The sequence below is a fragment of the Myxine glutinosa genome, chromosome 5 (genome assembly GCF_964187855.1).
Source record: "Myxine glutinosa chromosome 5, kmMyxGlut1.1, whole genome shotgun sequence".
In the NCBI taxonomy this organism is placed as follows: Eukaryota; Metazoa; Chordata; class Myxini; order Myxiniformes; family Myxinidae; genus Myxine; species Myxine glutinosa.
Window position 1 is genome coordinate 119,201,593 of NC_136265.1, and position 18,086 is coordinate 119,219,678.

General features: G+C 47.6%; 1 protein-coding gene across 1 annotated transcript; it reads right to left on the minus strand.

Annotated features, from left to right (window-relative positions):
• Positions 1-9,457: 9,457 nt before the first annotated feature.
• LOC137412796 (thread biopolymer filament subunit alpha-like) lies at positions 9,458-13,976 on the minus strand. Its single transcript, XM_068098115.2, has 10 exons — positions 13,309-13,976; positions 12,901-13,118; positions 12,665-12,725; positions 12,320-12,415; positions 11,789-11,965; positions 11,576-11,701; positions 11,364-11,477; positions 10,755-10,861; positions 10,180-10,550; positions 9,458-9,796 (listed from the first exon to the last, which is right to left on the minus strand). The coding sequence occupies exons 1-10, from the start codon at positions 13,918-13,920 to the stop codon at positions 9,771-9,773; spliced, it is 1,908 nt and encodes a 635-aa protein (XP_067954216.2). The 5' UTR covers positions 13,921-13,976; the 3' UTR covers positions 9,458-9,770.
• Between the last annotated feature and the right edge of the window lie 4,110 nt (positions 13,977-18,086).

Here is an 18,086-nt window from a genome sequence, read left to right on the forward strand (position 1 = left end):
CAGCTCCTGCGCCCCCTGCACGAAGCTCTCCGAGGTAAGCCGGGCAAAGGCGACGTTACCTGGACCGAGCAGATGGACACGGCGTTCACGGGCGCGAAGCTCGCCTTGGCTAACGCCACCATGCTCGCGCACCCGGCGCCCGATGCACCGATCGCCCTCACCACCGATGCCTCGGACTACGCGGTGGGCGCGGTGCACGAGCAATGGGTGCGTGGAGCTTGGCAACCGCTGGTGTTCTTCAGCCGGCAGCTTCCCCCGCCCGAACGCCGTTACAGTACCTTCGACCGCGAGTTGCTCGGACTTCACTTGGCGGTCAGGCACTTCCGCCATCTGCTCGAGGGCCGTGCGTTCACTGCCTTCGTCAACCACAAGCCGCTGATCTTCGCGATGGGCAAGGTCACCGAGCCGTGGTCGGCCCGGCAGCAGCGTCACCTCTCGGCCGTGTCCGAGTACACGACGGACATCCAGCACGTCGCGGGGAAGGACAACCCGGTGGCGGATTGCCTTTCCCGGGCCGTCGCCCACGCAGTCCACCTCGGCATCAACTATGCCCGGATGGCAGCGGACCAGGCCGCTGACCCCGACGTCCAGGCCTTGCGGACCGCCGTCACGGGCCTCCGCGTCACCGAGGTGCCGTTCGACGGCGCGGGCGCGGCCCTCTTGTGCGACGTCTCCCTTGGGCGTCCTCGCCCCATCGTGCCCGCGGGCTGGCAGCGCCAGGTGTTTGACGCCATCCACGGCCTGTCCCACCCGGGCGCGAGGGCCTCCCAAAGGCTCATCGCCGACAAGTTCGTCTGGCATGGCCTCCGGAAGGCCGTCCGCGGCTGGGCCAGGACGTGCCTCGCGTGCCAGCACGCCAAGGTGCACCGGCACACCCAGGCCCCGTTGGCCCCGTTCACGGTGCCGGAACGCCGGTTTGACCACGTCCACGTGGACCTGGTGGGACCTCTGCCCCCCTCGCGGGGTTTCACCTATGTCCTCACCATGGTGGACCGCACCACCCGGTGGCCGGAGGCCGTGCCCTTGGCGTCGACAACGGCGGCCGATGTCGCGCAGGCTTTCATCGCCACCTGGGTCGCCCGGTTCGGCGCCCCCTCAGACATCTCATCCGACCGCGGCCCCCAGTTCACCTCGGAGCTCTGGGGGGCGGTTGCGCAGGGGCTCGGGGTCCGGCTGCACCGAACCACGGCCTACCACCCCCAGGCTAATGGCCTGTGTGAGCGATTTCACCGCTCATTGAAGGCCGCGCTCCGGGCCACCCTCCGCGACGGCGGCTGGGTCGACAGGCTCCCCTGGGTCCTGCTGGGCCTCCGGACGGCGCCCAAGGAGGACCTGCGCGCATCCGCGGCGGAATTGGTCTTCGGGCAACCGCTGCGGGTGCCGGGCGAGTTCCTCCCCGACTCCACGGCACCATGGTCCGCGGCACAGCAGCGCTCCGCTCTGCAAGAGACCGCCCAGAGGTTCGCCCCGGTGCCAACGGCATGCCACGGGCACCCACCGACGCACGTCGCCCCGGAGCTTCGCACGGCGGAGTACGTCTTCGTCCGCCACGATGCTCATCGGACACCACTGCAGCCCCCGTACGACGGGCCTTTCCGCATGCTGGAGACCGGGGCGAAGCACTTCACCCTGGACATCGGCGGTACTCCTGACCGCGTTTCAGTAGACCGCCTCAAGCCGGCCCACCTCGATGTGGACCATCCACCGCCAGTGGCCCGACCCCCACGTCGGGGCCGCCCTCCTGCGGGCGGACCCCCGGCACCGCCCAGCCCCGCCGCCCCCCGGTCCTGCACCCATCCCAGGGGCAGCCAGGGGCATCCCACCTGGCATCCCTGCACCCCGGACGCCGCCGATCGCCAGGGGGCGCTTCGGCCGGGTCATTCGTCTGCCCCGCAAACTGGCCCTCCAGGTGCGCGGGAATTCTGGGGGGGCGCGTGTGGCGGACACAAAAGCCCACTGGCGTGGTGACATCATTCCGCGCACCAAGTGGGCGGTGGCCACGCCCGAGGGGTAGGCGTGGCCTCATGATATACACCGGGCGCCCAGCCCGGAGGAGTTCAGTGTTACAGTGTGCTCTTACAATAAAGACGTTTATATGTTACCGCTTGTCCGCTTCCTCCTTGCTCACAAGCAGCGCGCGTAACGCCGCGCTTTAGGCTGATGATTGGCTGGGTGTAAAATACTACTTCGCCAGAATAAAATAATTACTCGCTAGAATGAAAATAACGAGGCTTATCGGATACTGATATCAAATGGTGAAACAGGAACATTGGAATTGCTCCAGGGCTTACAGCCTGAAGGTCACAAGCAAGGAATTCCACTGAGACTCATTCTCTCCTGATGTTTCAGGTGTTATTGTTGCACTATAACAGTATTCCGGTGTGATGATGGTGCAGGGTGATGAGGTCGATCGATCAGAGCAGAGTCGCCATTCCAATTCCAAATTATTTTACTGGAATAATAATCAAAGATGCACAACATGAGATGCCGGCCTGGCGCATTCAAACACAATATTCACGGTAACCGGATGTGCTGTAAGAACAGTCGTGTTCACTGTTCAATTAATCATGCACAGAATGCTTGCATTAATCCTAATATCCCAACAAATAACATCGCTAACCAAACAACGTAATCAATCACGGTATCACTGTACCATCATTGTCCCCAGAACACATTTGGTATGATGGATTGACAGAGATGGTTTGACTAATAGCCCAGCAGATATGTGAAAAAATTGTGCTTTTGGTGATACAAGCATGAAATTTTGAACACTGATAGAGCATACTACTAGGAAGATTTTTGGATATAGGGGCATTCAAATCTTTTCCTAGGGACAAAATGGCGGCCATTTTAAAAATGGCCGTTTACGGATAATAAGATACACAGTACCGATGTCTATAAAACTAGATTTACTTATTGCTCAAGCACACCTATGATGTTTTTTTCACGTAAACAGGTTGTAAGATCATAATTAAATGTCAACAAACTCACATAACATTTATTTGGTCCTTATTCTTTACAAAAATAATTACTTTTTGAGCTATTTTGAGCAAACTCCAGAAACACAATGGAAATGAAGTGAAAATGCCACATTAACGCTGTGGAAGTGACTTTCACTATAAAACAGTCTACAAAACAGTCTTCCACATGTTTGTGTATATGTAACAGGTGTGTTATTCCTCCTGTATACTATCGTGTGCACTCCCCTGCACAGTGACACAGAGCTGAGCACTGGAGTGCGGCCTTAACACACTTGCACTGTTTCCTGCAACCCTTCTTGCATCCACATCTAATCAATTGTCGGCATGCCTCAGTTGCCTCTGTGAGGGTTGTCCAATATATCCCCCAGCCGTTATTACTCTGTTTCCAACCCCATTCACTTGGCGATGGGAGCTCAGGTGCGCAAATCATCATCTGGCCCCAACAAAAGCCGGCTTGGTAGGCAGCTCTCTTGATGTGTTGTCTGAGGGCTTCTTGCGTTGGTGGGATAGCCTCTATTGATCTACCAGTCTGGGTGAAGAGATGCTTGCGGGCATCGTTAACATGTTCCTGGCTGCTTGTTCGATCGTAGAGCAGAACAACAAAACGCTCCAGTGGATCCATGTTGTCATTTGCAGTTGAAATGGTTGGTGTGGCAGCCAGTGCGCAGAAAGCTGAGGTGACCTCATCATAGGCTTTCCATGTTTCCCATGCTGTTTTCTTCCCCCTTCCGCCGAAGCAGGACACGGTGTCACACCCAGTGAAGGCGTGGAAGAATGGCAACCCTCGGCACTTGTTTGGTCCCAGTGCCACAGCCATCTCGTGAGCTGCCAAGTGCCTGAAATTCTTCCCTGTGCCAAAAGCAACCCAGAGTTCATCGATGTCAAGATATCCAGTTGCTGCCACTGCAAGGATCAAAACATCTGTGTCCACTGTGCGGATTGACACCTTGGTATAGCCCTGTCTGACTGCATCTTGGACATGGAGTAGTATCCTTGTATCTGCCTCCTCGTGACTACACGGGGAAAGACCAGTAACATCTCGTGGCTGTGTACAAAAAACTTCTTTGTGGTTTGTGGTGACGATTTGCTTGTCAGTCTCAATGTTTGCTATCCTCGTTGCTAGAAAGTCAAACAACTCCACCTTGTTCTCGTCTATGCGAAGGAAGGCCTGCCAGTTTCAAGGGATGGAACTAGATGGCTCAACTAGTCTCCTGGTGCCTTTACCCCTCGTCTTCCTGGTGTCGGCTTTCAAACTGTCTGGGAAATATTCATCCCAGATAATATCAACCCTGCTCTTATTTTGTATCTGAGATGTGATGTATGGCAAGAATACTAGTGATGCATACTCAGAGAAGGTCTTCGCATTACGAGGTGCCAGCATGTTCACGATGGCTGCTCCATCCAGGATCATGACTTCAACAGGGGGGCTTACATCATCATTTTCCCGTGAGGTGATCAGATCTTCTAAGCACCCAACCAGATCAGACTTGGTTCCAAGCCGGATTTTGCCCATTTGTGACAATGCAGGGGGACAAGCTTGGTTTTCATGTGCAAAGAATTCATCAAGATCTCCATTCCGTGTCTGGGATGCAATAAACAGCCTGGAGAACAGAACGCAGTCATTCTTCAGAGATACCACCTTCAACTCTGTTCTTGACTTCTCTCTGACTGGGGGTCGGCTGAAGAGAGGGAGATTGTTTCTTTTTATTGGGTCAGTGATAGGCTTTGTCTGATGTACAAGCCTCTCGTTCACATATGTGTCATACTGTTCTTTTCCCAGCTTCTCGATCTGGTAAAGGGTGTTGATGACTGCTGGGTCTGCCAGGTCTCTGCTGTCTAGCACCAAGAGATCTTTGCTGTCGTCACAGAATGGGTTCCCCATCTCTCCTATGACACGGGTGAGTGCTCTCACATCTCGAGCAAAGGCTACCTGCGTGTGCTTTGTCTGTTCATGGTGTTTTAGTTCAGTTTTCCTAATTCTTTTTTCTGTTGTGGCCTCGAACTTATAGATCAGTTTGGCCATCTCTGGACCAGACACCATCCATCGGCGCAAAGCTGCAGCATTCTCCGTAAGACCTACAGCCCCTCCATCACCTTTCACCAATGCATTATTTTGCTTGTGTGCCTGGTCTAAGGCTATGGCAGAGAATGCACGTGTAGTCTTCTTCATGGTGAAGTTTCCTGCCAGAAACTGTGCGTATACAGTTGGATGCTTTGTTGCAAGTGTCACCATGTCGCGCAAGTGAACTGGGATCCACCTGGCATAGTTTGTATGTCCCAAGGCGAAGAACCATGGTACAAGCTTGGTCAGAGCATCAGTGTACAGTTGGAAGTTTCCTTCACGGACGGATCTCACATAGATCAGGACTGCCAGTTCTAGCTGCATAATTAGGAACCAGAACTGAAACTGTGGACTTGCATTGGCTTGTTCACCGCACCAGTCATCTAGTGGTATCGTATCCTGTCCCTCATCTAGTCCACTGGTGTACTGGCTGTAGGCTTCCTTCAGGAGAAGATAGAGAGTACTGGCTGTGACTTGGTGTGCTCGTCGTGTGCGTGTCACATGGGTCACTTTCAGGAAGGAATCAGCAGTACCACTTGTAGCAACCCCTGCAAGCATCAGAACGCCTGTCCACCCACTGCTATCCAGAAGGTCACCGAGGGTTTTCCATGCTGCCATCTCAATATGGAGTCCACCAAAGACCATGACGAACTGATCTTCTCCGTGTGTTTCTGGCCATCTCCATTGGATCTGTTTGGCAAGTGTGTACAGTGGCTGATCAAGTGTGATTACAGGGATCTGACCTGGATTCAGAATATCGATTGCTTTCTTGATGACATCCATGGAGTGACGAATCATTGCCACAGATTTTGCCTGGTCATAGAAGAGAGGCAGCAATGAAGTTAAGGCCACACTACACTCTGGTTCTTCTGGAATAGACTGCTTGCTGGCATGGTATCCAGCCCATGATACTGTCTCGTCTCCCTTAAGTGGTGTGTCAGATAGCACTGTCTTCTCCATCTGCTCCAGCCACCTGTCAAAATGCAAGATAATGAACACAATTAAGAACAAACAAGTCCACACAAGTTAACAAGTCTTGGTTATTTAGGTACACATATAACTGTCCACAGTTCAAACACAATAATCAGTTACCTGTACTCAATCTGCATTGCTTCAGGGATGAGTTGGCAGTTGCTTTTGTTGGGACCCGCTAGCTTGGGTACAGGTGGGTCACATTTACCCAGAACAACAGGAGGTACGATGGTGTATGACTGTGGCAGGTGTGCATCTGTTGTTGATGTGTCATCTGGGTTTACCCGTTGAACTCCACGGCTATCGCTATTTGGGTGCTGGAAAAGTGAAATGCCAGTGCCATGGAAGGAGTCGTGGGCACTTGTTGAACTGGGGTTATGATCAATGTTATCCACTGCCCCAGTTGTGAAGAGGTCACTTTTTAGCTCAGGGGGGCAAACTGTACCCTCATTTTGGAAGAAACGGCAGATTCTGTTCCCCAAGTCCGTGGAGATGCTAAGCACCCTGTCATAGGAGATCGAGAGACCCAGGTTGAACATAGTATCAACCAGGTCTCTTTTTCGAGTCTTTGTGTGGATAAGGGTGCCCAGGTACACAGGCAGGGGAGTCTCCCGATTGTGACTGTGCCTCGTGGACGTGGTAGTACTGCTACTCTCTCTGCGGCGTGAGTAACTGTTGAACATAAGGAGTTGTGAGATTGTGAGAGTAGGTGTTGATACCGACGAATGGCTTGACTGCTCTTGGATGTTAGGACCATTCAAGATCATAGAAACTAGTGATACAAGCGAATTAGGTACCGAATGTTCTTGGCAGTGGGCTTCAAATGAACCACTAAATGTTGAGTTCATTTTCAACATGTCTCTACGAACTATATTTGCGGCTCTAGCAAGACAAACTCCATCACTGTCAGTGTCGTGATCACATGCCTTCTGAAGGGCTGAGCCAACATCCTGGTTGAAAGCAAGCAGAATATCTCGACCGGACATGTGCTCCTCTAGGTCTGGAAAATATGTCATGATTCGATCTTTGAGTTTGGTGGAGTGGACACGCCTGGTCAAGACTGTTCCAAGCTGTTCCAGCCTGGTGGTGTATAGTCTTGCTAGGTCTACCAGCTTGAACACTGGTGTCACAAGAGCATCTGTGCGGGCATCATCGATGTAGGACACTAGCTCTCCAAGTGCTATACCGTGATTGATATCATCTTGTTCATTCAGTGTTGTGCTTGTGGCCCTTGCTTTGTTATAAAGTGACACCAGGCACTTCACGTGGTACTGTGCATCTTGTGCTATAAGGTCACCTGCACTCAGTTTAGCAAGAAGTGCCTGATCTCCTAGTTTCAGGGCAGCTGTCCTGACATGTTTATCGAGGTCGAAGGTGGAAGCTTTTCGCAGAGAATTAGTACCCGCTGGTTTGTCACAAAAGAAACACTTTTCAGGCTGTGGCTGTGTGTGGTCTACATGTACTCTGTGACGGGTGTACTTTCTTGAGACACTTGCGGTTTCTTCACTAGACGTTTCTCTTTTTTGTGCCCGATGCAGTTCAGTTTTGTTGTATTTCAGTCTGCATGAATCATGCCACTTAGCCTTGTGGCTCTGGAAGGTTGACTGGATACCTTCACCATCGTCCAGGCGGGACAGTTCTAGAGATTTTGGCAGGCAGCCCATCTGGCTGAAGGTGAGGAGATAATCTGCAAGAGTTTGGTATCCGGATCCTGTGGTTCGCTTGGAATCAGCTGGACAGGCAAGGGCCTCATCGGTGACCTCCTGACATAACACACACTTCTCCCAATCTGTCAGATAAGGCATGTTTGTTCCAAATGTACTAGGGCTTTGGGGGTCTAATAGCTTGAAATTTTTGTTGGCCATTGTCAATTAAGCATTATCCACCACCACCATCCAATCAATATACAAATTGGGAACCAAATCTAGGTAGCTACTACAGTCAATGAGCGAAGGTGCAGTGCAGTCGAGTTATCATCTGAAAAAGAAATACATACATTATTATCATAAATATAGTAATTCGCTTTCGTAACTTTTCACTAGCCTTGCATTGTTCCTTATAGTCACCTAGTCTATGATAGGAAAGTTCATAAAGCTACATCAAAGTTGTTCATATAAAGGTATTGAACCAAAATTACACCCAGGAGAAATCAGATAGTCATGCAAAGTTAAATAATTAAACCGCTAGACCAGTCCTGTCTATTGCAATGGTAAACCATTTGTTCTGCCCCTTATAGGCCACCGTAGATTCCAATTTTGAACCCAGTATGAAGGTATTGCATAGCATGTACATGACAATTTATAATATGCTCATTACATTGTGTTTCAATAGCAGCACAAATGACAAGTCTGAAATAATAGGTAAATATGTCCTTCTTAGCCGCCATTTTGGGCCAAGGAGAAATCTGGAATGCCCCTACATCCAAATTTCACTGTAAGGGTATGCCCTAACTGTGTGCCAAGTTTCATGCTTGTATCATCAAAGGCACAATTCTACCACAATTCTTCACATATCTGCCGGACTATAAATGCTTCCATTGTGTTCCCCGAGTTTGTAGGCCTTAACTAATAACAACCCAATAATGCACTATGCGAATTTACTTGCAACATTGATAATAAACTCAACAACATCGTGCCTCAATGTTCACTATTTTGAAAGAAATCGATCCATACCTGGAAATCTGGAATAATAATCAAAGATGCACAACATGAGATGCCGGCCTGGCACATTCAAACACAATATTCGCGGCAACCGGATGTGCTGTAAGAACAGTGGTGTTGTTCACAGCAGATGGTCCGAGGCTGCATCTCCACTCATTATTATTATTCGGACTGGTTTCTGAGTTTTAATATCAATCTCATCATTATTCTGAATTGTATAATAATCGCAGATATAAAACAGGAGATGCAGGCTTGGTGCCTTCCGATACGCCGTTCACGGCAACTGGGGCGCTGTAAGAGCGACTGTTGGGTTAACACCCGGTGGTCAGCGGTTGCAACTCCACTCTTTGTTATCATTCAGGCTGCCTTCTGCGTTTTAATATTAATCTTATCATTATTTTGAGTTTTTTATGGGGTGGTAGTAATGAAAATTGGGGTAGTAGTTTTTCTCGTAACATTATCCCTTTCAGGGCCTTTCTTAATCTGATGATTAAATAATTCCCAAAACACCAAACATTTGCTTCCTGTGATGCTTCAAATAACTTTGTTAATTTTCCATGAATAAAACCTTTTGTTGGAGTTGCCGGCTGATGGAAAGCAATACGAACCTTGACAAGGCCTTTATTCCCCTTTCCCCCTAATATTCCATTGGACCTCTGAGACCGAGCTGCATCCCTGGATCACAATATTATTTAGTGATTTCTAATAAATGGCTGAAAATCTCTACCTGAGAGTGACCGACTCGACTATTCCAATTGAGAGAAGACAAAACAACGACGATGTACAATTGTGTTGCTTTATGAGTTTCATCAAAGGCAAATTCCACACAAACAACAAAGCAAATTCATTTTCCAGCAAGAATCACCAACATAACATGAGCATTCCTCCACAATTCCCGATTGATGCAATTTCCGTGATTATTCCGACATTATCAACAACACAAGTGGTGATTCGCTTTAGTTCCAGCAAAGATTAAGGGAAAGAATGTTACTGCTTGAAAGGAAGTTATAATCATCGTCATCAATTTAATTTATTCACCAAACTAATGAAAACATTGAGGTCATTGTCCTTGGTGTTCAAATCTTGGAATATTTCTCAGTAGATCCGGGATGATGAACGAGCTGAAACAGAAACACACCAGTTACCAACCACCGGAACATCCATCAGGAGGAGTTTGCAATGATTCCTACCAGACACAGATATGGGAATCATCCCATTCCCCATTGTATGGTGACTGCTCCATAAGATTAATTAAACACTTAGGAAGAGGAGGAGGAGGAGGAGGAGGAGGAGTGAGATTACTGGTGAGATGATGTTGGATGAGGTACATGCTCATTCATTGCTTCACAACTTGCTGGGATGCATGATCTAATCACCCACTCATGGCTTGCCAAGTAAAGCACGAGGACATCATCGAGATGCTACAGTTCAAATCATTACGAGCTACCTCTTGGCAGACCCAGTCATTGCTCAGTTACCTGCAAATCTGTGCTCAATGTCTCACCTGAGCTGCAGCTTTTCCTGCTGCTGCTGTAACCTGCACGGCTCGAGGAAAGTCCAACTCCTGCAGAGAATCCAGAACCGCAACTGCCTCCTCCACCCGCACCCATGGACATCTTGCTCATCGACATTCCCATCCCACCACCAAAACCGCTACCTCCACCATATCCTGCAGCACCACCTCCTGCACCGTATCCTACAGCACCACCTCCTCCCATGCTCCTGAATCCATAACCACCGACTCCAGCCAGGCCACCTGCTCCAGCACCACCAGGAGCCATGGCGTAGGAAACACCAGCACCCGGAGCTGAAGCTAGTCCACCTGGGTATGTTCCTGTGTTGGTGGTGATGGTGATTCCTCCACCATGGCTTATTCTGGAGAAAGTAGAAAAGAGTTTGATATCAACACTGGAGGAAAACTGATATGAGATGGTTTTGTTTAACGTCATCCGTTCATTGAGAATATCTGAAGAACCACATTTATTATCTGATATCACGTTTTACCCTCGTCTTAGACATTTTAGTGTTACTATTGATCTGTATTATGAAAATCTCTCAATAATCACGTGACCATCATACCTGGTCGCCTCACTGTCCAGAAGTTTCTTGTAAGCTAGAATCTCCACATCCAGAGACATCTTGGTGGCCAGAAGGTCTTGGTAGTCTCTGGCATACTGTGTGATTTGCTAAAAAGGGATTGTGATCAATGGGAGGTGAATGATCAGTAGATGAAGTTTGTACAATTTGCAGATGATTAATGAGTGATCGATAATAATACAATTTCATTTCAATATTTCTACATCATCAGGAAGAGTTTCGCTTCCACATGAACTTTATCCGTGGATAAAACACAGAAAATGAAAATTATTAGAAAACAATGTATTGTGAACTGGTGAGATGTCGGAGAGTGAACAGGTGAGATGTGGGAGAGTGAACAGGTGAAAGGGGGAGAGTGAACAGGTGAAAGGGGGAGAGTGAACAGGTGAGACGTGGGAGAGTGAACAGGTGAAAGGGAGAGAGTGAGCAGGTAAGATGTGGGAGAGTGATCAGGTGAGATGTGGGAGAGTGAACAGGTGAGATGTGGGAGAGTGAACAGGTCAGATGTGGGAGAGTGAACCGGTTAGATGTGGGATAGTGAACAGATGAGATAATTAATCATTTTATTGTAGACCCAGAAAACACCCTCACCTTCTTGATGACCTCCATGTCCACCTTGAGGCTAGTTATCTTGTTGGTCCATTCATCAGACTGTGTCTGGATGTTTGTCTCAATCTGGGTAATCTCCCTCTCCAAGTCTGTGTTCTGATTTGAAACAAAAATTATTTTAATCATTATTTGTTTTGTGGTAATTAAGCAAAGACAAGTCACAAGGTACACATAGACAGCACAAGGTGACGTACCTTCCTGTGGAGACGATCAATTTCACGGTGAACCGAGTCGATCTGGAGCTTGAACACGTGTATCTGTTCCTTGGCCTGGATGATCGCTTGAGGACCAGACTGGACGGTGACGGCCATTTGTTGGATCTGGAAAAAGAAAAATCCATTCAGAGAATCATCAAATGTCCATTATGTTTGGTAGGTATGTCACGTGTACATCACCGTCATTCTTACCTGTGGCTGAACCTGGGCGAAGGCATCCTCGCGACTCTTTGTTGCAAGAACCTCGTAGTGGGTCTTGACTTCCTGCAAAGACGTTGTGAGATCTATAGCCTGGTTGGTGTTGTCCACCCGGATGGAATAGGCAGCTGTTGGTCCACCTGTGATGGTAGCTTGCACCTCACGTACACGCTGTGGGTACACGGGTGGTGGTGTTGGTGGTGGAGGGTTTTGATATAATTATTACATTAAATACATTTTTACAATGTCATTCCAGAGACCTTTGATGTACATCACAATTTGAAGAGATATCACCTTCAGTTCAGTTTACCTGTTGGAATTTGGTAATTTTCATGTGATTGCTCCAAATTAACATGGGAATGAAGATATATTCATCAGTGAGAGATAATTTTCCTTAAATCTGGAAAACCTTGAATGAATATTCCAAGTTCAGTAACTATTCTGACGATCCTTAAACTCCCAATTACACCTTGATGAAGTATCTTCGATTAAATGGAGAAATTCTACAACATCAAAGGATCTTACGGCATCGTAGATCTGCTTGGTGGTGTTAATCTGGGCATCCAAACCCTGGACCTTTGTCTGCAGGTCCACGATGGTCAAGTAGGTGTTGTCAATATTCTGTAAACATAAAAATGTCAACAAATCATTGAATATTCTGTTTAGTAACCACAAAGGTTTAACTTTCTCTTTTGATTGTACCTTCCCTCACCTGTCAGGTATTCATTGAGCACCATTATCTACTTGGTTTCCAAATACAGGACATTCTGTTACAAACGTCACTCCATTAATCATGACTCCTCACTAAGTTGAACCACGTGGTGATCATCAGTTCTGTACCATCTCCCACGGTTTGAGTTCAGCACTTACATCTTTGTGCGTGTTCCAGTCTGTCTCCAGTGTCCGTGTGATTTCCACTTGTTCTTCATATCTGAAGAAGATGTTCATATTCATGAGGAAATGATTCCATGAAACGAAAATAACATCAAAAAAGGTGTTATCTGCGGAAGTGAGAGGATATCCAAGCTGCACATCTTCCTCCATATGAATCTTAACTCAATAATGGGAATGACCATGTGTTATGTCCATGTGGTGCGGTTGTTTACTTGGTGGTGATGTCGTTGATGATGGTGGTCAAGTGATCAACCTCAGAATGAAGTGCTGTATTGGTGGTCTTAAGGTCTTGGATCTGTGTGTTGTAGGTCATCGTCACTGTGCTTGCCACCACTGCTGTGTTCACAGGACCATCTGGAGAGTCACTGGGGTTGGTGATCATGGAGATCTGAGCTTTCAGGATGGCGTTGTGTTGCTCCAATGTCCGCACCTGGAATGTACAAAGGGGACAATTTGGTGATCCAGAGATGAATAAAGAGCTAATTTGAAGAGATGCATCAATTACAAGTTCATTTATGTGTTGCTTTGGTCTTAAAGAAACGCAAATGAAATGGAACAAATTCCATCAAATCTCCTTCTACAACTGAAAGATCAGATAAAAATATCCAACATCACCTCACCTGATCAACAAGATTAGCAAATTTGGTGTTGAGGATCTCCAGGTCTTGCTTTTCCCGGGTGCGAGTGTGTTGGACTGTATCAGGAGAGGGTAGAGTAGCCGGGTCTATGTAACCTGGTCCGAGGGGACCTCCGAAGGGACCACCAAATGGGCCACCAAATGAGGGACCAGCAGTACTCGGCAGGAAGCTGTAATTGACGCCATATCCTCCAACGCTGGTTGCCGGGCCTCCAACACGACTGCGGAAAGCAGCGGTAATGGCGTGCAAGGCCTTTCCTGCTCCAACACCTCTCAAGCTAACAGGAAGCCCCGCTGTACCGGACATAGAGAGGCCACCAACTCCCATTCCAGATCTGTAGCCACTCATCATGCTGCTCCCAAGTACTCGGGAAAGACCGGTTCCACCAACTGATCGCCCAAAACCAGCACTCACTGCACCTCCAGCACCACCTTGGTATCCCAGTACCCTCGTGATTCCACCGCTTGAGTAAGTTGTACCATAACGAACCGACCCTCCACTGACTTTGTGTGAGGAACCATGGCTGTAGCTCACACCCTGTCCTCGGCTGATACTCTTGGTGTGACTCGAGCTGACTGTATGGGAGATCGACATCTTGCTTGAGCTCCTTTTCCTGCTTCCACTGCAAACTCTGAGGTCCCTGCCGTGTGCTGTTCTCCTGTACCTTATATAGCCCCAGCATGGGTATACCTCATCCAGGTGAGCTCACGTTAAATGCAAAGGAGAAAACTTTCGTTGGGCCAAAATGCTTTTGGATCAAACCTCCAAACACCTCGAGGGCAAGAAATCTGGGCAGGTGATGACTATTCACACCTGGATTTGAATTCCCTTTACATTTCTGATCCCAAATATGAAATGAAGGTAAAAATCGATATGAAATACTTGATGAGACTAAAGTGTTGTTTAGATTGTAAGTTTTTTTCTTTCAGCAAATGTTCCTCATCCTCACCTCGTTATCGATATGAAAGTTTCTCATTGTCAAATCGTAACTCTTCAAAATCGTCACATCAGATACAAATTTGATTTTAAACTACAACGAAATTGATTTGTTATGTCTGCACATAGACAACCTGTTTAGATTGAGGTGGTGAATGGTTGCTCCATTGAGTTGAAGACCTTGTGTACAGGTCTTTTACACTACAAAGAGCGTGTTTGGTCGAACATAATTCCTCCACCCCCGAAGGTGGCTTGAGGTCGTTTCCACTCCTGTCTATTTGTCTGTCTTTCTGTGAGCAGGACAAGTCAAAAAGTTATGGATGGATTCGGATGAAATCTGGTGGACAGGTCGGGTGTGTGAGCAGAACTGAATGATTAGATTTTGTGAACATCTGGACATGAGAATTCTTGAAAGTGATTCTTCGCCATTGAGAGGTCGGACTAAAAACGATATGTAACATATTGTTATGTTTGTGGGAGTAAGGGATTAAATACAATATTGGATACAGCAATGTGTAGGGCAGCACGGACCGTGTGCGAGTAGGAAGACAATCTCGATGTATTTAAGGAGGAAAACAGTGAGCTTAAGATTGTTTATGTGTCTTCAGGGTGAGGGGGGGAGGAGGGAGGGCGAGGAGGGTGGAGCTTTTGTTATCTAGATTGGGGTTAAGATTAGTTTTCCCGTATGTGATTGCCTCCTCTGGTTTTTTCCCCTACGTTTTTACATCTACAAGGCCCGCCCAACCACCTCCAACAATAACCAACGTGACCGCTTACAAGACCCGAACATTCCCGAGCAGACTAAACCCCGCCTCCGAGGAATCGTAATCAGCAACCAAGCCCTGCCTCCAGAAAGAGCAGGGCCGTTAGGCCATGCCCCGAGGTTCATGATTGGTCGGGGGTGACGTCAGAGCAAGAGGGTTTGAGAAGGAAGAAGAAGAAGACTCTCTCTGCTGTTTCTGGCTGGAACAAGAAGCTCGCCATTGTTGGTGTGATTGATGTGCCAGTGCTTTTGGTGCACTTTTGAGGAGCTCTTGGTTGTGTGGGCAGAATTGTGCGGGAGGGAAGAAGAAGAGCACGTCTCCAGGCTCTTGCTCAGTCGTCTTTTCACTCTCTCGGTCTTGGCTTTCAGCTTGGGCAGTCACTTTGTCTCGGGTGCACCTGTGTAGAGAACTTTTCGGAGCTCTGTGAACCTCTGCAACGTCAGTGGATGGGGTGTTGTTTGACTCGGTGCTTTTCGGGGGAGCAGAGAGCCATGTCCAGCATGGCAGTGGAAGCGAGAAATGGCAGGTTGGCTTCTTGCTCACGTCTGAGAGTTTTCGGCGCCATTTGTTGGAGCATTTCCCGCGCGGGTGGCTGCACGGACTGCCGCGACCATCAAGCTCCCAGGCGCATTTTTGACCAGAGCTGAGTACCGGCCGAATGAAAGAAAACCTTTTATTTTTATTATCTTTCCTCCGTGCTTTGTATTTGTGAATGAGTGGAGACGTCTCAAAATAGGATTTATTTTACCTCAACCTCTATTTTGCCGTGCTTCACTTTCATGAAATTTATTATTGTGGCATTTTTCATTTGTCGTGTTTCTGTGTTTGTAGGTTCGAGTATAAGCCCCGTGAGCTCCATGCAGGTAAGCACTTTGGTTCCTTCACGCACGCATGATGGACCAACCGCCAGTTTCGGGAATTTGCCTTGTCAGTAAGATTGATCGGTCATTCGTCACCCAGCGGTGTTAACCGTCGGGGCTGACAGGACAATATGGCATCTCAAAAAATTATGGATAGATTCGGACAAAACTTGGTGGACACATTGGGTGTGCAACGACACAAAAATTATTTGATTTTGGTAAGGAGCCGAATCTCGATCTCGATCCGAATCTCGATTTTGATCAGGTTGGACTCGGCACCCATATTTGTCATCTCGCCACAGACGGTGTATGTGTCAGCGGCTGCGGGGCAGCGGGTGAGAAGGGAAAAGCTTAGCGGTAGGGCACTTAGAAAGAGAAAGGCCATTGTGGGCCAGTGTCAGTATAAGTCCTAATAGGTTAGTACCTCCGCCACTGCAGGGGGGCTGAGGTTATGTTTTCACCCCTGTCTGTCTGTCTGTCTGTGAACAGGATATCTCAAAAAGTTGTCGATGGATTCGGACTAAATTTGCTGGACAGTTTGGGTGTATGACAAGAAAAATTTGATTCGATTTTGGTGATGCTCTGGATCTGGATACAAGAATCTTTAAAGTGATTCTTCACCATTTAAAGATAGGGCCAAAACGATGTATATCTCAGCACGATATCTCAAAAATTTATGGATGGATAAGAAGGAAACTTGGTGGATGAGTTGTGTTGGTGACACAAACAAGCCGATTCGATTTTGGTTCAGGTTCGGCTCCAGATCTGGCCTCTTGTTGGGATACAAAATGTAAACTTTTCATGCTGGCGGAGGTGTGCACTCTACCGAGTGCCGTTGTACTTACCCTCACCACAGGTTCGGGAATTGCGTTTGGGTCCATTTGTTACTTGCCGGAAAGATTCCGGCAAGTATGTTGATTGGTTGGTTTGTCTGTCTGTCTATTTGTCTGTTTGTCTGTCTGTTTGTGCGCAGTACTACGTCTACACCGTTGCACATGGAATCGCCAAACTTTACACACATATTTGTCTTTCCCTGCAATAGACTGTGCCCAATTTTTAACTCTCTCGGCCCAAGGCCTCCATTTTGACGTCATAATTCGATAATTCGACAAGTACAAAACTTCATCCAATCAAGATGCAATTTCTTGAGCGACATGACGGCATAAACTGGTGGAGAAAAGAAATAATGATGACGTCATCAGTCACGTGGTTCAGCCGCCATCTTGGAAAAAACGAAAAACTTTGCACCTCTATATCCCCGAAAGTGCTGAATCTATCTATAATTCCAGTAATCTCTGTGTGTATGTTTGTATGTTTGTATGTTTGTCTGTGACCGCTGTTTCTCGACAACCACGGGTCCGATATACTTGAAACTTGCCAGGTATATTGCTGGGGACCCGAGGATGTGCCTTTTCAAGGTTTCATATTAATCGGACAAGTAGTTACCGAGCTATGTCCAAAAAACGATTCAACCAATCAGAGAGCAGCGAGTTATCACGTGTGCCGAACGTGGCGAACAGACTCTGCCTCGGACGGCACATTTGAGAGCGTATTCATTTATTTCACGTTGGCAAACTATGTTGCCGCTATGTTGGCGTTAAACTATGTTTTAAAACTAATTAAAACTAATTTGCGATTCTTTCGCTTTCCTGCGCATTTGTGCACGCTATGGCGATTTCTTTACCAAACTCCGCAAGCCGTTCGCTTTGGACCAAACCATTTCATGTAAATAGAGGGGGGGGGGGGGGGGGATTGTCACCGTACTCGCAAGCCGTTCGCTTTGGACCAAACCATTTCATGTAAATAGAGGGGGGGGGATATAATTTTAGATATAGATATAGTACGGGCATGCCCTAGTATAGAAAAATTGAGACATGGCTCATTGTAAAGAACTCTCCATGGGAAATAAAATATGTTAATGATGATGTCATTGGTACCTCCATTATGATGTCATAATTCGACAAGTACAAAACTTCATCCGATCAAGATGCAATTTCTTGAGTGCCATGTCAGCATAAACTGGTGGAGAAAAAAATAATAATGAGACGTCATCGGTCACGTGGTTCGGCCGTCATCTTGGAAAAGCTGAAAAACTTTGCACCTCTATATCTCCGAAAGTGCTGAATACAAAAAATTGAGACATGGCTCATTGTAAAGAACTCTCCATGGGGAATAAAATATGTTAATGATGATGTCATAG

Bases quoted from the DNA above. Each gene is read 5' to 3' on its own strand.
- LOC137412796 (XM_068098115.2), bottom strand. From the start codon at position 13,920: ATGTCGATCTCCCATACAGTCAGCTCGAGTCACACCAAGAGTATCAGC. The intron at 11,702-11,788 runs GTAAGAATGACG...TTCTTTTTCCAG, and splicing joins TCGCCCAGGTTCAGCCACAG to ATCCAACAAATGGCCGTCAC. The intron at 9,797-10,179 runs GTGAGACATTGA...TTTCTGTTTCAG, and splicing joins CAGGAAAAGCTGCAGCTCAG to CTCGTTCATCATCCCGGATC.